Source organism: Podarcis filfolensis, assembly GCF_964270895.1.
Source record: "Podarcis filfolensis genome assembly, chromosome: 9".
Classification (NCBI taxonomy): domain Eukaryota; kingdom Metazoa; phylum Chordata; class Lepidosauria; order Squamata; family Lacertidae; genus Podarcis; species Podarcis filfolensis.
In genome coordinates, this window is record NC_139610.1 from 72,410,785 (window position 1) to 72,427,784 (window position 17,000).

At 48.2% G+C, this 17,000-nt stretch overlaps 1 protein-coding gene across 5 annotated transcripts in view; it reads right to left on the reverse strand.

Moving 5' to 3' along the window:
- Positions 1 to 17,000, reverse strand: part of SLC4A11 (solute carrier family 4 member 11) — a 234,448-nt gene that overhangs the window by 107,617 nt on the left and 109,831 nt on the right. For all 5 annotated transcript variants that reach the window (XM_083571209.1, XM_083571208.1, XM_083571212.1 and 2 more), the window contains exons 2-3: positions 14,047 to 14,097; positions 212 to 364 (exon numbers count right to left, since the gene is read on the reverse strand). In XM_083571209.1, coding sequence (XP_083427335.1) covers positions 212 to 364; positions 14,047 to 14,097 — 204 coding nt within the window. The remainder of the gene's footprint in view (positions 1 to 211; positions 365 to 14,046; positions 14,098 to 17,000) is intronic.

Here is a 17,000-nt window from a genome sequence, read left to right on the forward strand (position 1 = left end):
CGGGATTTGAACCGCCGATCTTCTGATTGGCAAGTCCTCGTCTCTGTGGTTTAACCCACAGCACCACCCGCGTCCCATCGCTAAACTTAGCTGCGATCTAAAAAGTGATGTGCAAACCAGGCCATGGAAAACAATTTTACAACCAGACGGGAATTTATGAGAGAGAGACACACCAAGATGGTCTCAGGTATGAAGGAGGCAGCATCCTTACCTGTGACATTCTGCTGTACATCCAAGTTGACATTCACAAAGAACCTGATGCTGTCCCCGGAGACGATCGAGGAATTGACGGTGTCAAAAAGTTCTTCACCCCCGACTTCTTCTTTGTTCTCACAGCCATCGTCCGTATCGCACTTAAGGTAGCCTGCAACAAGAGAGAGACTGTTTTATTGCTCACTCTTCGCCACACATCTCAGGGAATCAAAGCAAAGTCTTATCAAGGTGTTTTTTTGCAAAGGCAGAACAAAGCAGCCATTTTTGCTCTCGGCGGGATCATGTTCTTCCCACCAGGCACGTTCCAAGCGTATTCTCTGAGCGGGTCAAAGGAATTTCAGACTCAGGAGGGAGAAATAAGAAAAAGTACCAGAGCTGGGAGGAGAGGTGCGTTCAGCGCTCGAATGAGAATTCTGTCCTGGCTCGTTCGCAGCTGCCTTTATTTTGCAATAAATTGGCTTCGTGCAACTTAAAGGCTGACCAAAGCTTGCCTTTTGTAATTGCTCCTTGAAGTCAAGAGGGTTAGAAACTTAAAAGAAAAGAAGAGAGAAAGAAGAAGAGAGAAAGCAGCCTCCACATTTTAATGAAATCTTGTTCCAGGATTTTGGGGAAAGTCCAAGAGGAAGAGGCAATAATATGCACACTATAAAGGGAGTTGGAGGATTGGAAGGTGCTTTATACAGAATCAGGCCACGGGTCCTTCTAGCTCAGAACTGCCCACACTGGCTGGCAGCAGGTCTCTGCGGTTTCAAGTCTTTCCCCCAGCCATACCTGGAAATGGGAGGGACTGAACTAGGGACCTTCTGCATGCAGAACAGCTGCCCTACCATTTTACTATAGCCCTTGCCCTTGCGCAAGAGATCAGCGGAATAGAGGACAGTTATAGCAAGCTCAGTTGGTTAAGGCATGCTGCTGACAGTGCCAAGGTTGCAGGTTCGATCCCTGAAAGAGACAGCTGCCTATTCCTACATTGAAAGGGGGTGGACTAGATGATCCTCAGAGTCCCTGCCAACTCTATCGTTCTAGGTCAGGCTATTTGGGTGTCCAGCCCAGCCTTGAGAGCACTCTGCCAGTGCCTCTCCAAGTCTTCTGGAGTCTTCCACATCACCTGCTACCTTCATCCTTCTGAGATGAACTGGACCTGGACCTTCCTGCACACAAATCATTTATTTACAGTGGAACCTTGGTTCTTGAACTTCATCCGTTCCGGAAGTCCGTTTGACTCCCGAAACCGTTTGAAAACCAAGGCGCGGCTTCCGATTGGCTGCAGGAGCTTCCTGCACTCAAGCGGAAACCGCGTCAGACGTTCAGCTTCCGAAAAACGTCTGCAAACCAGAACACCTATGTTATGTACTAAGTTGAATAGGATCCAAAATTCAGCAGTCTGATTGGTCCTAGAACAATAGGATTCAGAATGCAGCAGTCTGATTGGTCCTAGAACAATAGGATTCAGAATGCAGCAGTCTGATTGGTCCTAGAACAATAGGATTCAGAATGCAGCAGTCTGATTGGTCCTAGAACAATAGGACCCAGAATACAGCAGTCTGATTGGTCCTAGAACAATAGGACCCAGAATACAGCAGTCTGATTGATCCACAGGAGAAGAAGAAGAAGAAGAAGAAGAAGAGTTTGGATTTGATATCCCGCCTTTCACTCCCTTTAAGGAGTCTCAAAGCGGCTAACATTCTCCTTTCCCTTCCTCCCCCACAACAAACACTCTGTGAGGTGAGTGGGGCTGAGAGACTTCAAAGAAGTGTGACTGGCCCAAGGTCACCCAGCAGCTGCATGTGGAGGAGCGGGGAATCGAACCCGGTTCCCCAGATTACAAGACTACCGCTCTTAACCACTACACCACACCCAATCCAGCTCCAGGTGGAAGTGAATCCGTAACCTGATTGGTCTACAGGAGAATCCCTGAATTAGCCAATCACGTGGGGCCCATTGTGTAAATAATGTATATAAAGCAGACGTTCTGGGGGAACTTCCATTCCTCCTCACCACTATGAGCTGAATAAAGAGCATGAAATCCACCCTCGACTCCAAGTATATTTCAACTTACTTCCGGGTTTTTGGGTGTTCAGGAGCCAATTTGTCTATTAACTAAGCCGTTCAAGAACCAAGGTACCACTGTATTTCCACATGCACATCACTTTTCTTCCATCTTGGAACCCAGGGCAGCAGCTTACGGTTCCCTCGCCGCCTCCCACTGCACAGACTCAGACCTGGCTTCCTCCCCGAAGTATAGCTACTACGTTTAAGCAAGAACCCTCGAGGAAATCTGGTTTCTGTGCGTTCCGACGGGCACCGATCCATGCCACACAAAGACAGCAAGCATCCTTTTAAGGCTGCCATCTTCAGGCTGGATTCTGAACACGTCCTTGGACAACTAGGCTGCTCCGCGTCGGTCGCCAGAAAGGTTCCGTTTCAACATTTCCCACTCGCTCCTATTACATCATGCAAGGCATGTTCAGCATACAGAGTTTGCTGCTGCAAAGAGGAGACAGAGACAGCCTCCAGCTGAGATGGCTTTGAAAGGCAGGTGAGGAAACAAACTTCACTCGTATATGTTCATCTCACTGGTGATTGGAGGAGATGGGTATTGGTCTAATGCAAAACAGGCAGCTCTTCGTAAAAGCATGCACTGTGCCACAGCGTCCCAAACCACCCAGAATGAGAACTACCAGGAATTTTTGAGATACGGACACACAGGGCTTTGATTGCAGAAACAATACTGGGGGGGGGGTGAAGCATCACACCTAGATTGCCAGCCGGATTAAATTAATTAGAAGCGCTTCGCTCGCTTTCTTTAACCTCTTGCAAGCACAAATTATTGGCTTGATGTAGACATGCTGCAGTGAACTGGCTCTAAAGGATTAAGCAGCCCAAGCAGTCTTGCAACATGCAATTGGTTTAATAATAGGAGGTTCGCGGGCTTTTTCATAAACAATCGCTCCTGGGGAAAGCGAGCTAATGTTTCAAGCATCACCTAGTTTTTAAACAATGTGGGGATCTGTTTGTTCTTTGGGTATGGGGGGGCAAAACGTGGGTGGAGCACAAGAACTACCACCGTGTAGCTGAGGAAAAGTGGGGTGCAAAAGGCAATAACAAAAAATGTGATTTAGAGAAATATTTCTATACCGCTGTAGCATGAAATAATAAAATAAAATAAAATAAAATAAAATAAAATAAAATAAAATAAAATAAAATAAAATAAAATAAAATAAAATAAAATAAAATAAAATAATAATAATAATTTAGTTATATCCCGCCCTCCCCAGCCGAAGCCAGGCTCAGAGCGGCTAACAACAATAAAAGTAACACAGTTTACGTAAAATCACAATCAATTAATTGACATGCATTCTAAAATCAATTCATTCTAAAATCAATTCAAAATCAAATTCATGGCAACCATTGGGCTAGAGTTCTGTGAGGATTACCAAAGGAGGGGGTCAGGCTGTGCCTTGGCCAAAGGCCAGGTGGAACAGCTCTGTCTTGCAGGCCCTGCGGAAAGATGTCAAGTCCCGCAGGACCCTAGTCTCTTGTGACAGAGCGTTCCACCAGATCGGGGCCAGTATTGAAAAGGCCCTGGCTCTGGTTGAGGCCAGCCTAACCTCCCTGTGGCCTGGGACCTCCAAGATGTTTTTATTTGAAGACAGTAAAGTCCTCCATGGGACATACCAGGAGAGGCGATGCCCAGCATCAAAAGGTAACACCTTTTTTCAAAGCTAGGGAAGGCAAACTGCAGATGGTGACAGCAGCCACGAAATTAAAAGACGCCTGCTTCTTGGGAGAAAAGCAATGACAAACCTTGACAGCATCTTAAAAAGTAGAGACATCACCTTGCCAACAAAGGTCCGTATAGTTAAAGCTATGGTTTCCCCAGTAGTGATGTATGGAAGTGAAAGCTGGACCATAAAGAAGGCTGATCGCCGAAGAATTGATGCTTTTGAATTATGGTGCTGGAGGAGACTCTTGAGAGTCCCATGGACTGCAAGAAGATCCAACCTCTCCATTCTGAAGGAAATCAGCCCTGAGTGCTCACTGGAAGGACAGATCCTGAAGCTGAGGCTCCAAGACTTTGGCCACCTCATGAGAAGAGAAGACTCCCTGGAAAAGACCCTGATGTTGGGAAAGATGGAGGGCACAAGGAGAAGGGGACGACAGAGGACGAGATGGTTGGATAGTGTTCTCGAAGCTACCAGCATGAGTTTCACCAAACTGCGGGAGGCAGTGGAAGACAAAACTGCCTGGCGTGCTCTGGTCCAGGGGGTCACGAAGAGTCGGACACGACTAAACAACAACAACAACAACAACAACAACAACAGGGAAGGCAAACTTTTCGCTATTTAGAGCTGGATAGCCCAGTTCAGTGGTTTTCAGCCAGTGCGCCATGGTACTTTGGGGTGCCCTGAATGCTGGGCAGTCGTGCCACAGGCAACACTGGCCTCTGTCCCTCTATCCTTTCCTGCCTCCTCTGGTTTTCTCTCGCATCTCTGCCTCCCCAAGGCTTGCACAGCTGTTTGTTGCAGCAGCCCTGGTCACAAGCTCTCCAGGTGAATGGCGTCTCTGGTGCTGGCCAGGGGGTGCTTCCCAGGCCCCTGTGGGGCAGTTTGAAGAGGCCCCTCTCTTTGGGGCAAAGGGGGCAGCTCGGAGTGCAGGGGCAGCAGCAATGGCTGCCCAGAGGACTCCCAAGGAGAGGGGAGAGAGGGAACACTCCACAAGGGAGGGTTTCAAAAAACATGATAGACTGCCAGCTCCACAGGCAAAGGGGTGACCTAACTGGGCTCCTGAGCCCCACAGGGGAGCCACAGAAAGAATGCAGTTGGTCAAGGGAGCCGTGGACCCAAAAAGGTTGAAAACCTCTGACTCAGTTGGTTAGAGAGTGGTGCTGATAACGCCAAGGTTGCAGGTTCGGTCCCTGTATGGGGCAGCAGCATTTTCCTGCCTTGCAGCAGGTTGGACTAGATGACCCTCAGGGTCTCTTCCAACTCAACCATTTTATAAGAATAATAATAATAATAATAATAATAATAATAATAATAATAATAAATTTATTATTTATACCCCGCCCATCTGGCTGGGTTTCCCCAGCCACTCTGGGCGGCTTCCAACAAAATATTAAAATACAATAACCTATTAAACATTAAAAGGTAAAGAGACCCCTGACCATTAGGTCCAGTCGTGGCCGACTATGGGGTTGCGGCGCTCATCTCGCTTTATTGGCCAAGGGAGCCAGCGTACAGCTTCCGGGTCATATGGCCAGTATGACTAAGCCGCTTCTGGTGAACCAGAGCAGCGCACGGAAATGCCGTTTACCTTCCCGCCGGAGCGGTACCTATTTATCTACTTGAACTTTGAGGTGCTTTCGAACTGCTAGGTTGGCAGGAGCAGGGACCAAGCAATGGGAGCTCACCCCATCCCGGGGATTCGAACCGCCGACCTTCTGATCGGCAAGCCCTAGGCTCTGTGGTTTAACCCACAGCGCCACCCCCGTCCCATTAAACATTAAAAGATTCCGTAAGTCAGGGGTAAGCAACCTAAGGCCCGGGGGCCAGATGCGGCACAATCGTCTTCTCAATCCACCCCACGGACGGTCCAGGAATCAGTGTGTTTTTACATGAGTAGAATGTGTCCTTTTATTTAAAATGCATCTCTGGGTTATTTGTGGGGCACAGGAATCCGTTCATTCCCCCTCCAAAAAAAAATATATATATATAGGCTGGCCCACCACATGGTGTGAGGGACGGTGGACTGGCCTACAGCTGAAAAAGGTTGCTGACCCCTGCCATAAGTAATCCATTAGGGGGCTGCATGCAGATTGTGGGTGGGGTACCAGAGAGAGAAGAAAATGGGTGGGGCCACCCCTTTTCTCTTTCAGCCACCCCATTGCCCTTCTCTCTGTGTGTAGCAGGCAGGTATCACATCACTCTTGCCAGAGATCTGAACTGAATTGTTTGCAGAGAGCATTTGAAACTAAGGGGGGGGGTTGGGGGGGTCTTGCAAAGCATTCGGCCAAAGCCATCAGGTTGCCCACGTCTTTTAAAGAGATTGGGGGAACAGACAGAAACCAATCAATCACTTCTTTGAATCTGTATCTCGTATGGAATTCCAATCTAATAACAGTTGAACTTAGACAGAGGGGTTATTTTTCAATTAACCGACAAGCAGTGCAGGGTATGTGTCATAAATGTTTTTTGCAGACACACACGTTTTTATTTATTTTTAAAAAATCATACCCTGCTTTTCACACGTGTCTCAAAGCAGCTGACAAAGATAAACAAACAAAACCATAAATAAATTTTGCTTTGAGCTTAAAAGGCAAGAGAGCAGGTCTGCATCGGTGCTGTGAGTGCATTCAACAAGATTTGTGGAACTATTGGCAAGAGATATCAGAAAGTCAATTGTAGGCGGACGTCTGAGCCAGATTTCACCTATTATTAAACACTGCCACTTGATAACCAAAATTGCTTCTGAGCTGTTCGTAAAACAAAACAAACAATAATTGCACAACATTCTGTGCAAATTTCCTTTTGTGCAACGAACACCATCTGCTAAAACTGCTAAGCGACACAGAATCTTACTGTCTCCCTTTTTTTTAAAGCACCACCTTCGACTTCAAGGGTGCTCAGCGTCTCGGATCTCTGCTGCACCCATTTCTATTAGGTTTTAGCATCAATCAGATTGTGCTTGCTTCGGCTGCAAAAAAGAATTCTGCACTTATCAACACTGGCAACCACCCAAAGGCCGGTGAATGATATTTCCTACCTTTCTGCAAGAATCTACAAGACGCAGAAGAATGCATTGAAATCTCTTGGAATTTGGGGAGGTTCTTTCGTTTTAGAATCCTGCAGAACACCTCGGGAGAGGGGCATGCATTGCAAGGGATCATCACCTTGTCGTGGGGAGTGGGCTTGCACATTCCTATGACCCTTGTGAGTGAAGCCGTTGGGAATCTCGTACTCCCAGCAGGGTCACGCAAGGCGGAAAGGTCAAAGGGAAGGAGCTGGACAAAGAATGATCCAAGAAGTTCTCAATGGCAGAACAGGCAGATGATAACAAGCCGTATGTTACAACGGCTGTGAAGGCCGCAGCAGATAAGAATCTACAGGTCGTTGTGATACTCATGCCATCGGAATACAGCAGTACCTCTGGTTAAGAACTTAATTTGTTCTGAAACTGTTCTTAACCTAACTTTAGCTTATGGGGACTCCCGCTGCCGCCGCGCCACCAGAGCATGATTCCTGTTCTCATCCTGAAGCAAAGTTCTTAACCCAAAGTAATTTTTCTGGGTTAGCAGAGTCTGTAATCTGAAGCATCTGTAACCCGAGGTACCACTGTAGAGCCTTACTGCGAAGACTGTGCATTGGTCAGTGTGCACTGATCTGCACACACAAAACAAATTCATGCACAGGCGTCTTCCAAAAACCCATCCCAACCCCCCAAAGTCCCACAGCGATCGGGAAATGGTGCAAACCCTCGCCATGATCAACTCCCGCCCGGGAACGAATGTCCCCACTGTGGAAGGACGTGTGGACCCAGAATTGGCCTCCACAGTTGCTTACGAACCCGCTGTTAAAACCGTGTTTATGGAAGACAATCTTACTCGACAAAGTGATTGCCGAAGGAAGAAGAAGAAGAAGAAGAAGCAGAAGAAGAAGCAGAAGAAGAAGAAGAAGAAGAAGAAGAAGAAGAAGAAGAAGAGGAGGAGGAGGAGGAGTTTGGATTTGATATCCCGCTTTATCACTACCCAAAGGAGTCTCAAAGCGGCTAACGTTCTCCTTTTCCTTCCTCCCCCACAACAAACACTCTGTGAGGCTGAGAGACTTCAGAGAAGTGTGACTGGCCCAAGGTCACCCAGCAGTTGCATGTGGAGGAGCGGGGAAGCAAACCCGGTTCACCAGATTAGGAGTCCACCACTCTTAACCACCACACCACACTGGCTCTGGAGCAGTTTGACAGTGAAATGGACTCTCTCAGAATATGGTGGAATCTCCTTCCTTGAAGGATTTTAAGCAGAGATTCAATGGCCATCTGCTGGGGATGCTTTAGCTGAGATTCCTGCGTTGCAGGGGGTTGGACTAGAAGAAGAAGAAGAAGAAGAAGAAGAAGAAGAAGAAGAGGAGGAGTTTGGATTTGACATCCCGCTTTATCCCTACCCGAAGGAGTCTCAAAGTGGCTAACATTCTCCTTTCCCTTCCTCCCCCACAACAAACACTCTGTGAGGTGAGTGGGGCTGAGAGACTTCAGAGAAGTGTGACTGGCCCAAGGTCACCCAGCAGCTGCATGTGGAGGAGCGGGGAATCGAACCCGGTTCACCAGATTACGAGACTACTGCTCTTAACCACTACACCACACTGGTGTGGAAGAAGAAGAAGCAAGGGGGAGCAGGAAGAAACACACCTAACCTGACTTGCGGCAACTGCTTTCCCACTGAACTCTACTCTGCTGCTGCACCAACCCTGCAGGTTCTAGATAAGCACGGATGCAGAGCGCTGTTAGGGTAAGAGAGAAAGGGTTGAAGCACCCTCCTTCTGCACCAACATACAAACAAATCACATGTGTGCAATAAAATGGGGGGGGGAGAGACAGAAGAGTCGGAGTAGCAGGCTTGCTAAGATGTAAAAGACTGAATCAGGTAAGTGTTGGAGATGCAAAGAGATGGAGGGAATGTTCTCTCAGATGTGGTGGACCTATTAAAGGGTAAAAGAGTATTGGGAAATGATCCATAATGAATTGAAAAAAGTGTTTAAAAGTAGTGTTCCAAAAAAAACCCCCAGAGTCCTTTCTTTTGGGGATAATTCAGATGGAAATTCCCAGGTGTCAAAAAAGGTTATTTATGTATGCCACTACTGCAGCTTGTGTTTCGTTAGCCCCAAAATGGCGAACAAGCGAGGTCCCAACTAAAGAAGAATGGCAACTGAAGCTGATGGAATATGCACAGCTTGCGGACTTAACATAAGAGAACAAGAAGAACATACGTTTAGAGAAGATTGGAAAATGTTTATTGAATATATGGGGGGGACTGTGTACACTTGAAAACGCTGGCAGCATTAAGATAAATTCAACAGTGTAAATAAGTCTTGATGGATGTAACAATAGAATACTGAATGGTTCAGTTTATGTAAAATATGCAGGGATTTACGATATGCAAAATGAAGCATGGATGGAGAAGAAGGGAAGTCCTTGATATTTTAAGGATGTTTTTTTAAAAGAAAAATAAATAATAAACATCAAGAAGAAGAAGAAGAAGAAGTGGTGCACAGTGTATATGGTTATATGGCTGCCTCTTGAGTTGGCAAAGACCGTAGCTCAGTGGCAGAGCACTAGCTGTGCAAGCAGAAGGTCCTGGGTTCAAGTCCTGGCATCCCCCAGGAGGCCTGCCAACTGGTGTAAATCACAAGCAGGGAGGGCGCACTGAGAAGCAGCTTCCGGATTTCCCATGGGCATCTGGCTGGTCCCTGTGAGAATGGAGTGCAGGAGCAGAATCCTAGAGTTGGAAGTCACCCAGTGGTCATCTAGTCCAACCCGCTTTGGCCCCATCCAGCGGGCAGGATTTCCTTATGTTCTGAAAAAGACGCTTGACACGCCTGAACTGGTTCTTCCTTTTTTTTAATCCTGAAAATAATTGTTTGTGTGTCAACACAGCTTGAAGAACCGCACAAACCTTTAAGTCGCACAGATCGCTTGAGATTTGTCTCAAAGTGAGCCCTGCGGCACTATTCCCAACAGCGCTGGAGCGCTGCATTTAATCTATAATCTAGCTCTCATACGAAAGAGAGAATTTGCACGCAAAATCAGAAGGCTTCATCCTCGGCCTTTTCCAGCCAGCTCCGGCTCCCCCAACCCCCCCCCCTTATTCACCCTTTTCCTTTTCTAAACTTGTCAGTTTGGCGGCGGGTGGGGAGGGGGGGCAGATGCTTTAAATACAAATCAGACAGAATTGGCAAGACTTTTCGCGAAGTATTCCCAGTATCAACATTCCTTTACCCTCCCCCCCCCTTTCCCACCCCCAATATAAACAAACCGGAGGGTCTCAAGACTTTTCCTGCAGGTCCTAACGGAGACCCCAGAATACACTATAAACTGTAGCCTTCTCCATCTGGTTTCCTTATGTCTTTGGCTGCAAGTAGGAAGGAATGAAAACCATTCCGCGGGTTTTGAGATGCCTCGATGGCATGAAGTCTTATCTACAGGTGAGATGGCAAATGGCAGGAGGCGGAACAGGCAAAACGGAAAAACTGTGGGCACATGTTGCTTTCGGCTCTTTTCGGTTTCCTCGGATCCTTGTCCTTTGCACCATCCTACAGCAATGCTGGGACGCGGGAGGCGCTGTGGGTTAAACCACAGAGCCTAGGACTTGCCGATCAGAAGGTCGGCGGTTCGAATCCCCGCGACGGGGTGAGCTCCCGTTGCTCGGCCCCTGCTCCTGCCAACCTAGCAGGAGCACGTCAAAGCGCAAGTACTGTATTTTTCGCTGTATAAGACACACTTTCCCCCTCCTAAAAAGTAAGGGGAAATGTGTGTGCGTCTTATGGAGCGAATGAAGGCTGCGCAGCTATCCCAGAAGCCAGAACAGCGAGAGGGATCGCTGTGCCACGCTCCCTCTTGCTGTTCTAGCTCCTGGCTTAGCCCCTCTATCCCTTCCCCCACCTCCCGGAAAACCCCCAAGAGCCTTTAAAGAGCCATCAGTGATGGGCTGCCCTTCTTCCTCCTCGGGGAAAAGCCTGCAAGTGCCGCACACACGCTCCACGCGGCTCGTGAAAGAGAGCGCTGAGCAGAGCCTGGGACGCATACAGGCTCTGCTCAGCGCTCCCTTTAAAGATTTTTTTTTTCTTGTATTCCCCCTCTAAAAACTAGGTGTGCCTTATCATCAGGTGTGTCTTATGGAGCGAAAAATACGGTAGATAAATAGGTACCGCCCCGGCGGGAAGGTAAATGGCATTTCTGTGCGCTGCTCTGGTTCGCCAGAAGCGGCCTAGTCATGCTGGCCACATGACCCGGAAGCCGTACGCCGGCTCCTTCGGCTAATAAAGTGAGATGAGTGCTGCAACCCCAGAGTCGGTCATGACTAGACCTAATGGTCAGGGGTCCCTTTACCTTTACCCCTATGCATATACCCACAAAATCTGCTCTGGAGGGTCCCTCAACCCTCCAGAGATGATTTTGAGGGTGCAAGGAGGGCTGAAGGGAACAGGAGAGGAGAGAAGTTCCACTGCAGGCACAGAAGTCTGCTTTGTGAGTTCCCATTGAGTTCTATTTCTTTACTTTGTCCTATTTGTACCAGATACTTTTTTTAATGCCTGACAATATCCCCAGAGCTGGGACGCGGGTGGTGCTGTGGTCTAAACCACAGAGCCTAGGACTTGCCGATCAGAAGGTTGGCAGTTCGAATCCCTGCGATGGGTTGAGCTCCCGTTGCTTGGTCCCAGCTCCTGCCAACCTAGCAGTTCGAAAGCACGTCAAAGTGCAAGTAGATAAATAAGTACCACTCCGGCGGGAAGGTAAACGGCGTTTCCGTGCGCTGCTCTGGTTCACCAGAAGCACCTTAGTCATGCTGGCCACATGACCCAGAAGCTGTACGCCGGCTCCCTCGGCCAGTAAAGCGAGATGAGTGCCGTAACCCCAGAGTCGTCTGCGACTGGATCTAATGGTCAGGGGTCCCTTTACCCTTTACCTTACAGCAATGCTTGCAATGCAATAGTCCTGTTCCTCATCCCCTCTGGTTAAAGAACCATGCATGCAGCCAGCAGTATGGATCTGCCCTAGAAAGGAGAGTTTGCCGTTCCAAGACCCCTTGACAATTCACTGTGTGTTTCTGTCTGTGTGTTCATTTGGTAAAACAAGGCAGACAGCAAGGAAATATCCCAGGACCATCTTGAATGGATTTGCTTCAGTAAAGCATTTGGGTTAATTCCACAGTCAGGCAAAGAATTTGGAGAGTTATAAACAAGGCAGACATACCAAACGCAATGACAAAAGTAATGGGGGGGGGATGCAATTCAAAAAGGCTGTGGGGGGGGGGGAGAGGCAGAGGAACCAGAGAAAACAACCGGAGCTGTCTGGGGACCTCAGTGCCCTGGAGCAAGACTGCAGCTCTGCATTGCCAGCAAAACCAATTAGTCGATCCCTGGAGTTCTCCAAGACGGAGAGGCACTAAGCAAGTCAACTCCTCTGCTACCCATGTAACCAGGGAGGGCTGCAAATCGCTCAGGACCATTAAGCCATGCTACTTGCAGAGGAGGGCGATGATGAAGGGGTCTCGGAAACCAAGCCTTACGAAGGACAGTTGAGAGCTGGGAAAGAGGAATTGCAGAATTGTAGAGTCAGAAAGGACCGCAAGGGTTATCTATCGTGCAGTGTGGGGCTCGAACTCCCGGCCCCGAGATTAAGAGCCTCGTGGTCTACCAACTGAGCTATCCACAGGAGATGGAGATAACAGCTATTTTCATATTGGAAGGGCTGTCACATCAAAGATGGAGCAACCATGTTTTCTCCTGCTCCACAGCGGAAGACCCAAACCAATGGAGTCAAATGACAAGAAAATAGATTCCAAGTAACTTTCTTGAGCTGTTTGGCAGTGGAATGGATGACCTCAGGAGGTGGAGGACTCATTGCAGGTTTCTAAGCAGAGGTTGGGTGACCCGGAAACTACAACTAATCCAGAATGCGGCAGCTGGACTGGTGACTGGGAGCGGCTGCCGAGACCACATAACACCAGTCTTGAAAGATCTACACTGGCTCCCAGTACATTTCTGAGCACAATTCAAAGTGCTGGTGCTGACCTTGAAAGCCCTAAACGGCCTCGATCCAGTATACCTGAAGGAGCATCTCCACAACCATCGTTCTGCCCAGACACTGAGGTCCAGTGCCGAGGGCCTTCCGGTGGTTCCCTCACTGCAAGAAGCCAAGTTACAGGGAACCAGGCAGAGGGCCTTCTTGGTAGTGGCACCCACCCTGTGGAACACCCTCCGACCAGATGTCAAAGAGAAGAACAACTACCAGACTATTAGAAGACATCTGAAGGCAGCCGCGTTCAGGGAAGCTTTTAATGTTTAACAGACCACTGTATATTGCAGGGGGTTGGACTAGATCGTGGGTCGGCAAACTAAGGCCTGCAGGCCGGATCAGGCCCAATTGCCTTCTGGATCCGGCCCGCAGACGGTCTGGGAATTGCCGCATGGATCGCCAGTTCCCCAAAATATAGTCCAGCCCCCACAAGGTCTGAAGGACAGTGGACCGGCCCCCTGCTGAAAAAGTTTGCTGAACCCTGGTCCCTTCCAACTCTACGATCCCTCCAGGCGAGGGCCACATTCCCCAGGAAAGGAAATCTACTTGCTTCCTGGACCCAAGAGCTCGTAACACAGAGCACCCTCCATCATGCCAGTTTCTATTTATTGGCCCCAATCCATCTCATCGCCACCTCCAGGCAACGGTCAAACACCTGAGCTGCCTTCTCCCGATTCAGATGGTACGGAGAGATGGAGTTGTGCATCACACCCTGACAAAGTCCCCCGGTGATTTCATATAATTGGTGAATAGCAATGGAGAACAAGATTAACTCCCCGTAGGACGCCGAAAGAAATGATAAAATTTCTGATTGCTAAGTTCCGGATGAAGGGAGCGAGTCTCCTCCCTCCAGGAAACATTTGGGAACTGCAGCTTTGAAGGAAGAACAGACAGAAAAAGAGATCAAATGCAAAGAAGTCAGCCAGCGGGAGATAAAACAAACAAACATGTGGGCTCTGCAACAAGGTGTTGCAGCGCAGAGTGTTGTCATTTGGGCTACATTAGCAGAAGATAGGTTTGCTACTCGTAAGGTAGGATTCTACTTGCCTGTTTCTTCGAAGAAGTAGCCGTTCCTGGACATCGCTGCCGGTGGGCTTTCTAAGAGGAGAAATAAGAGAAAAACAAATTAAGAGGGCAGCTCAGACAATTCAGGGGTTTCTTTTTAAACGAATGGACATTTATTCTTCGGCATGCTTCACTTTTCTTCCGGAATGTCTCCATTACATGGATTTATCACATGAAAATGTAGGCATATTTGCAAACGCTGGTTTCCATTAGCCTTTATTTATTAGTATTCATTATTACAGTACCTCGGGTTAAGTACTTAATTCGTTCCGGAGGTCTGTTCTTAACCTGAAACTGTTCTTAACCTGAAGCACCACTTTAGCTAATGGGGCCTCCTGCTGCCGCCGTGCCGCCGGAGCACAATTTCTGTTCTCATCCTGAAGCAAAGTTCTTAACCTGAAGCACTATTTCTGGGTTAGTGGAGTCTGTAACCTGAAGCGTATGTAACCTGAAGCGTATGTAACCCGAGGTACCACTGTATTAGTATTCACTTTATCTCACCCAGGGCAACACAAAAACGACTTACAACCAACCAAACAGACAGGCAAAACCTCCCACAGATATTCATTAAACCCAAGAGGGAAAAGAAATGGATTAAAAACATCTCACCCACTTCTAAAAGGCCACAGACAGTCAAAAGCCTGGTTATAGAATAAAGTTTTTGCTTGGTGCCTAAATACATGCTATAAAGGCGCCAGGTTAGCCTTCCTTTGACTACACACTTTGTGAAAAAGTAGACTAAAGTCGACATGTTTTTACCGAAATGGCAACTCTTAAACGTCCCATGTGCAAGTTGAAGCCATCCTATCCGGATCCGCCCTGAATTTTCGTCTTCATTTCCAGGCAAACAGGCTGCTAGGAATCTCACCGTGATAGGGGTGATGGATGAGCACAATGAGATTCGGAAAGAGAGCAGGCACCGGGAAGGGCACAAAGCTTCGGGGCGACTCACACAAGAGGCTACTGCAATGTGAAACGGCACACAAGGTTTGCCAGGAGGCAGCAAAGAGGCTACTCTCTTTCACCGTTACATAATCCCAGGGTCACCCAGAGGCCCATCTCTGCCTTTGTTTACAGGCACATCCCGCACTTTCCTCCAGGTGCTCGTATATCAAAAAAATGAGCCCTTGCCTCTTAAGGCAAGGATGGGGAATCTCCAGAAGTTGAGGGACTCTGGGATGGTGGGAGTTGTAGTCTAGCAAACCAGGCAGAGCCTTCTTGGTAGTGGCGCCCACCCTGTGCAAAGCCCTCCTGCCAGATGAAAAGGAGACAGAAGTTCTACATACAAGCTTTTTTTAAAGGTAAAGGACCCCTGGACGGTTAAGTCCCGTCAAAGGTGACTACGGGGTTGCGGCGCTCATCTCGCTTTCAGGCCAAGGGAGCCGGTGTTTATCCACAGACAGCTTCCCGGGTCATGTGGCCAGCACAACGGGACACCACGATGGAAACCAGAGCGCACGGAAACGCCGTTTATCTTCCTGCCACAGTGGTACCTATTTATCCACTTGCACTGGTGTGCTTTCAAACTGCTACGTTGGCAGGAGCTGGGACCGAACAACGGGAGCTCACCCTGTCACGGGGATTCGAACCACCCACCTTCTGATTGGCAAGCCCAATCAGAAACCTCTCCATTCTTAAGGAAATCAGCCCTGAGTGCTCACTGGAAGGACAGATCCTGAAGCTGAGGCTCCAAGACTTTGGCCACCTCATGAGAAGAGAAGACTCCCTGGAGAAGACCCTGATGTTGGGAAAGATGGAAGGCACAAGGAGAAGGGGACGACAGAGGACAAGATGGTTGGACAGTGTTCTCGAAGCTACCAGCATGAGTTTGACCAAACTGCGGGAGGCAGTGGAAGACAGGAGGGCCTGGCGTGCTCTGGTCCAGGGGTCATGAAGAGTCGGACATGACTAAACGACTAAACAACAAAAATTACCTGGACAGCACCACTTTGGAGAGGTCTGGTTTAACATTGCATGTGAGTGCAGCCAAATTGGAAGCCATTAGGTCCCAGGGCTAGGAATTCGAACAGATATCTGCTTTGTGGACCTGAGCATGCAGGTATTGATTCTGCTCCTCCTGAGTCTAGATGCAGCCCTTATACTTCTTGTCACAGAATGAGGCCGCAATGGACCCCATGCATGAAGCATTCAATAAGAAGAGGATCCCATGCACAAAACGTTCAATAAAGAGATAGAGATCTAGAAGAACAGAGCAATTTGTAGGGCTAACCCTGTGCCTTTATACGGCAGTGTTTTCAGAAATGTCCCCGAGACAGAACACACTCAAGACATGTTGCTGTGCAAATACCGGAATCTCGGGAAAGCACAAGAAAACAGAACAAGACACAGGAGCAGGCTTGTCAGATCAATGTTTTTTCAAAAAATAATAATAGTCAGAATATTATTAGCTCGTGTGCGTTCTGCAGTGCTTCTGCGTTGAGCCATTCTGACACGAGGAATATTACCCTGGAATTGAAAACATTCCGTAATAAGGGATGCTGCAAAGGAACGTCTTGAAACTCCGGCCCCATCAAGGTGAAGGGGTCAACTGCAGCTGAGAGACAAGAAGGGATATTGCCTCTCTTTCTTTTTCTCTTTTCATTTCATAGATTTTTCCCCCTTTCACATTTGCACATTTGCATCCAACAATGTTCTGTTATTAAATTCCTCAGAAGATGCGGCTCAGTGTCTTGCCAGCCAGCTTCCTTGATATTAAAAACATAACAAAACCTGCAAATTCCAGTCTCCTGAGCTCTGCTATATCCCCAACATAAAAAGACAACCTTGCATTCCCCGAATACTTCACAGAAGCATTTCTAACTTGGGGGCAACCTGAAGGGAATACCTCCCCAGTTCCATGCTGTTGTTTCCACCCCTCACGTCCTTTTATTCAGATGCCCAAAATCATTTACAGTTAAGCCACCTTTCCAACGGCC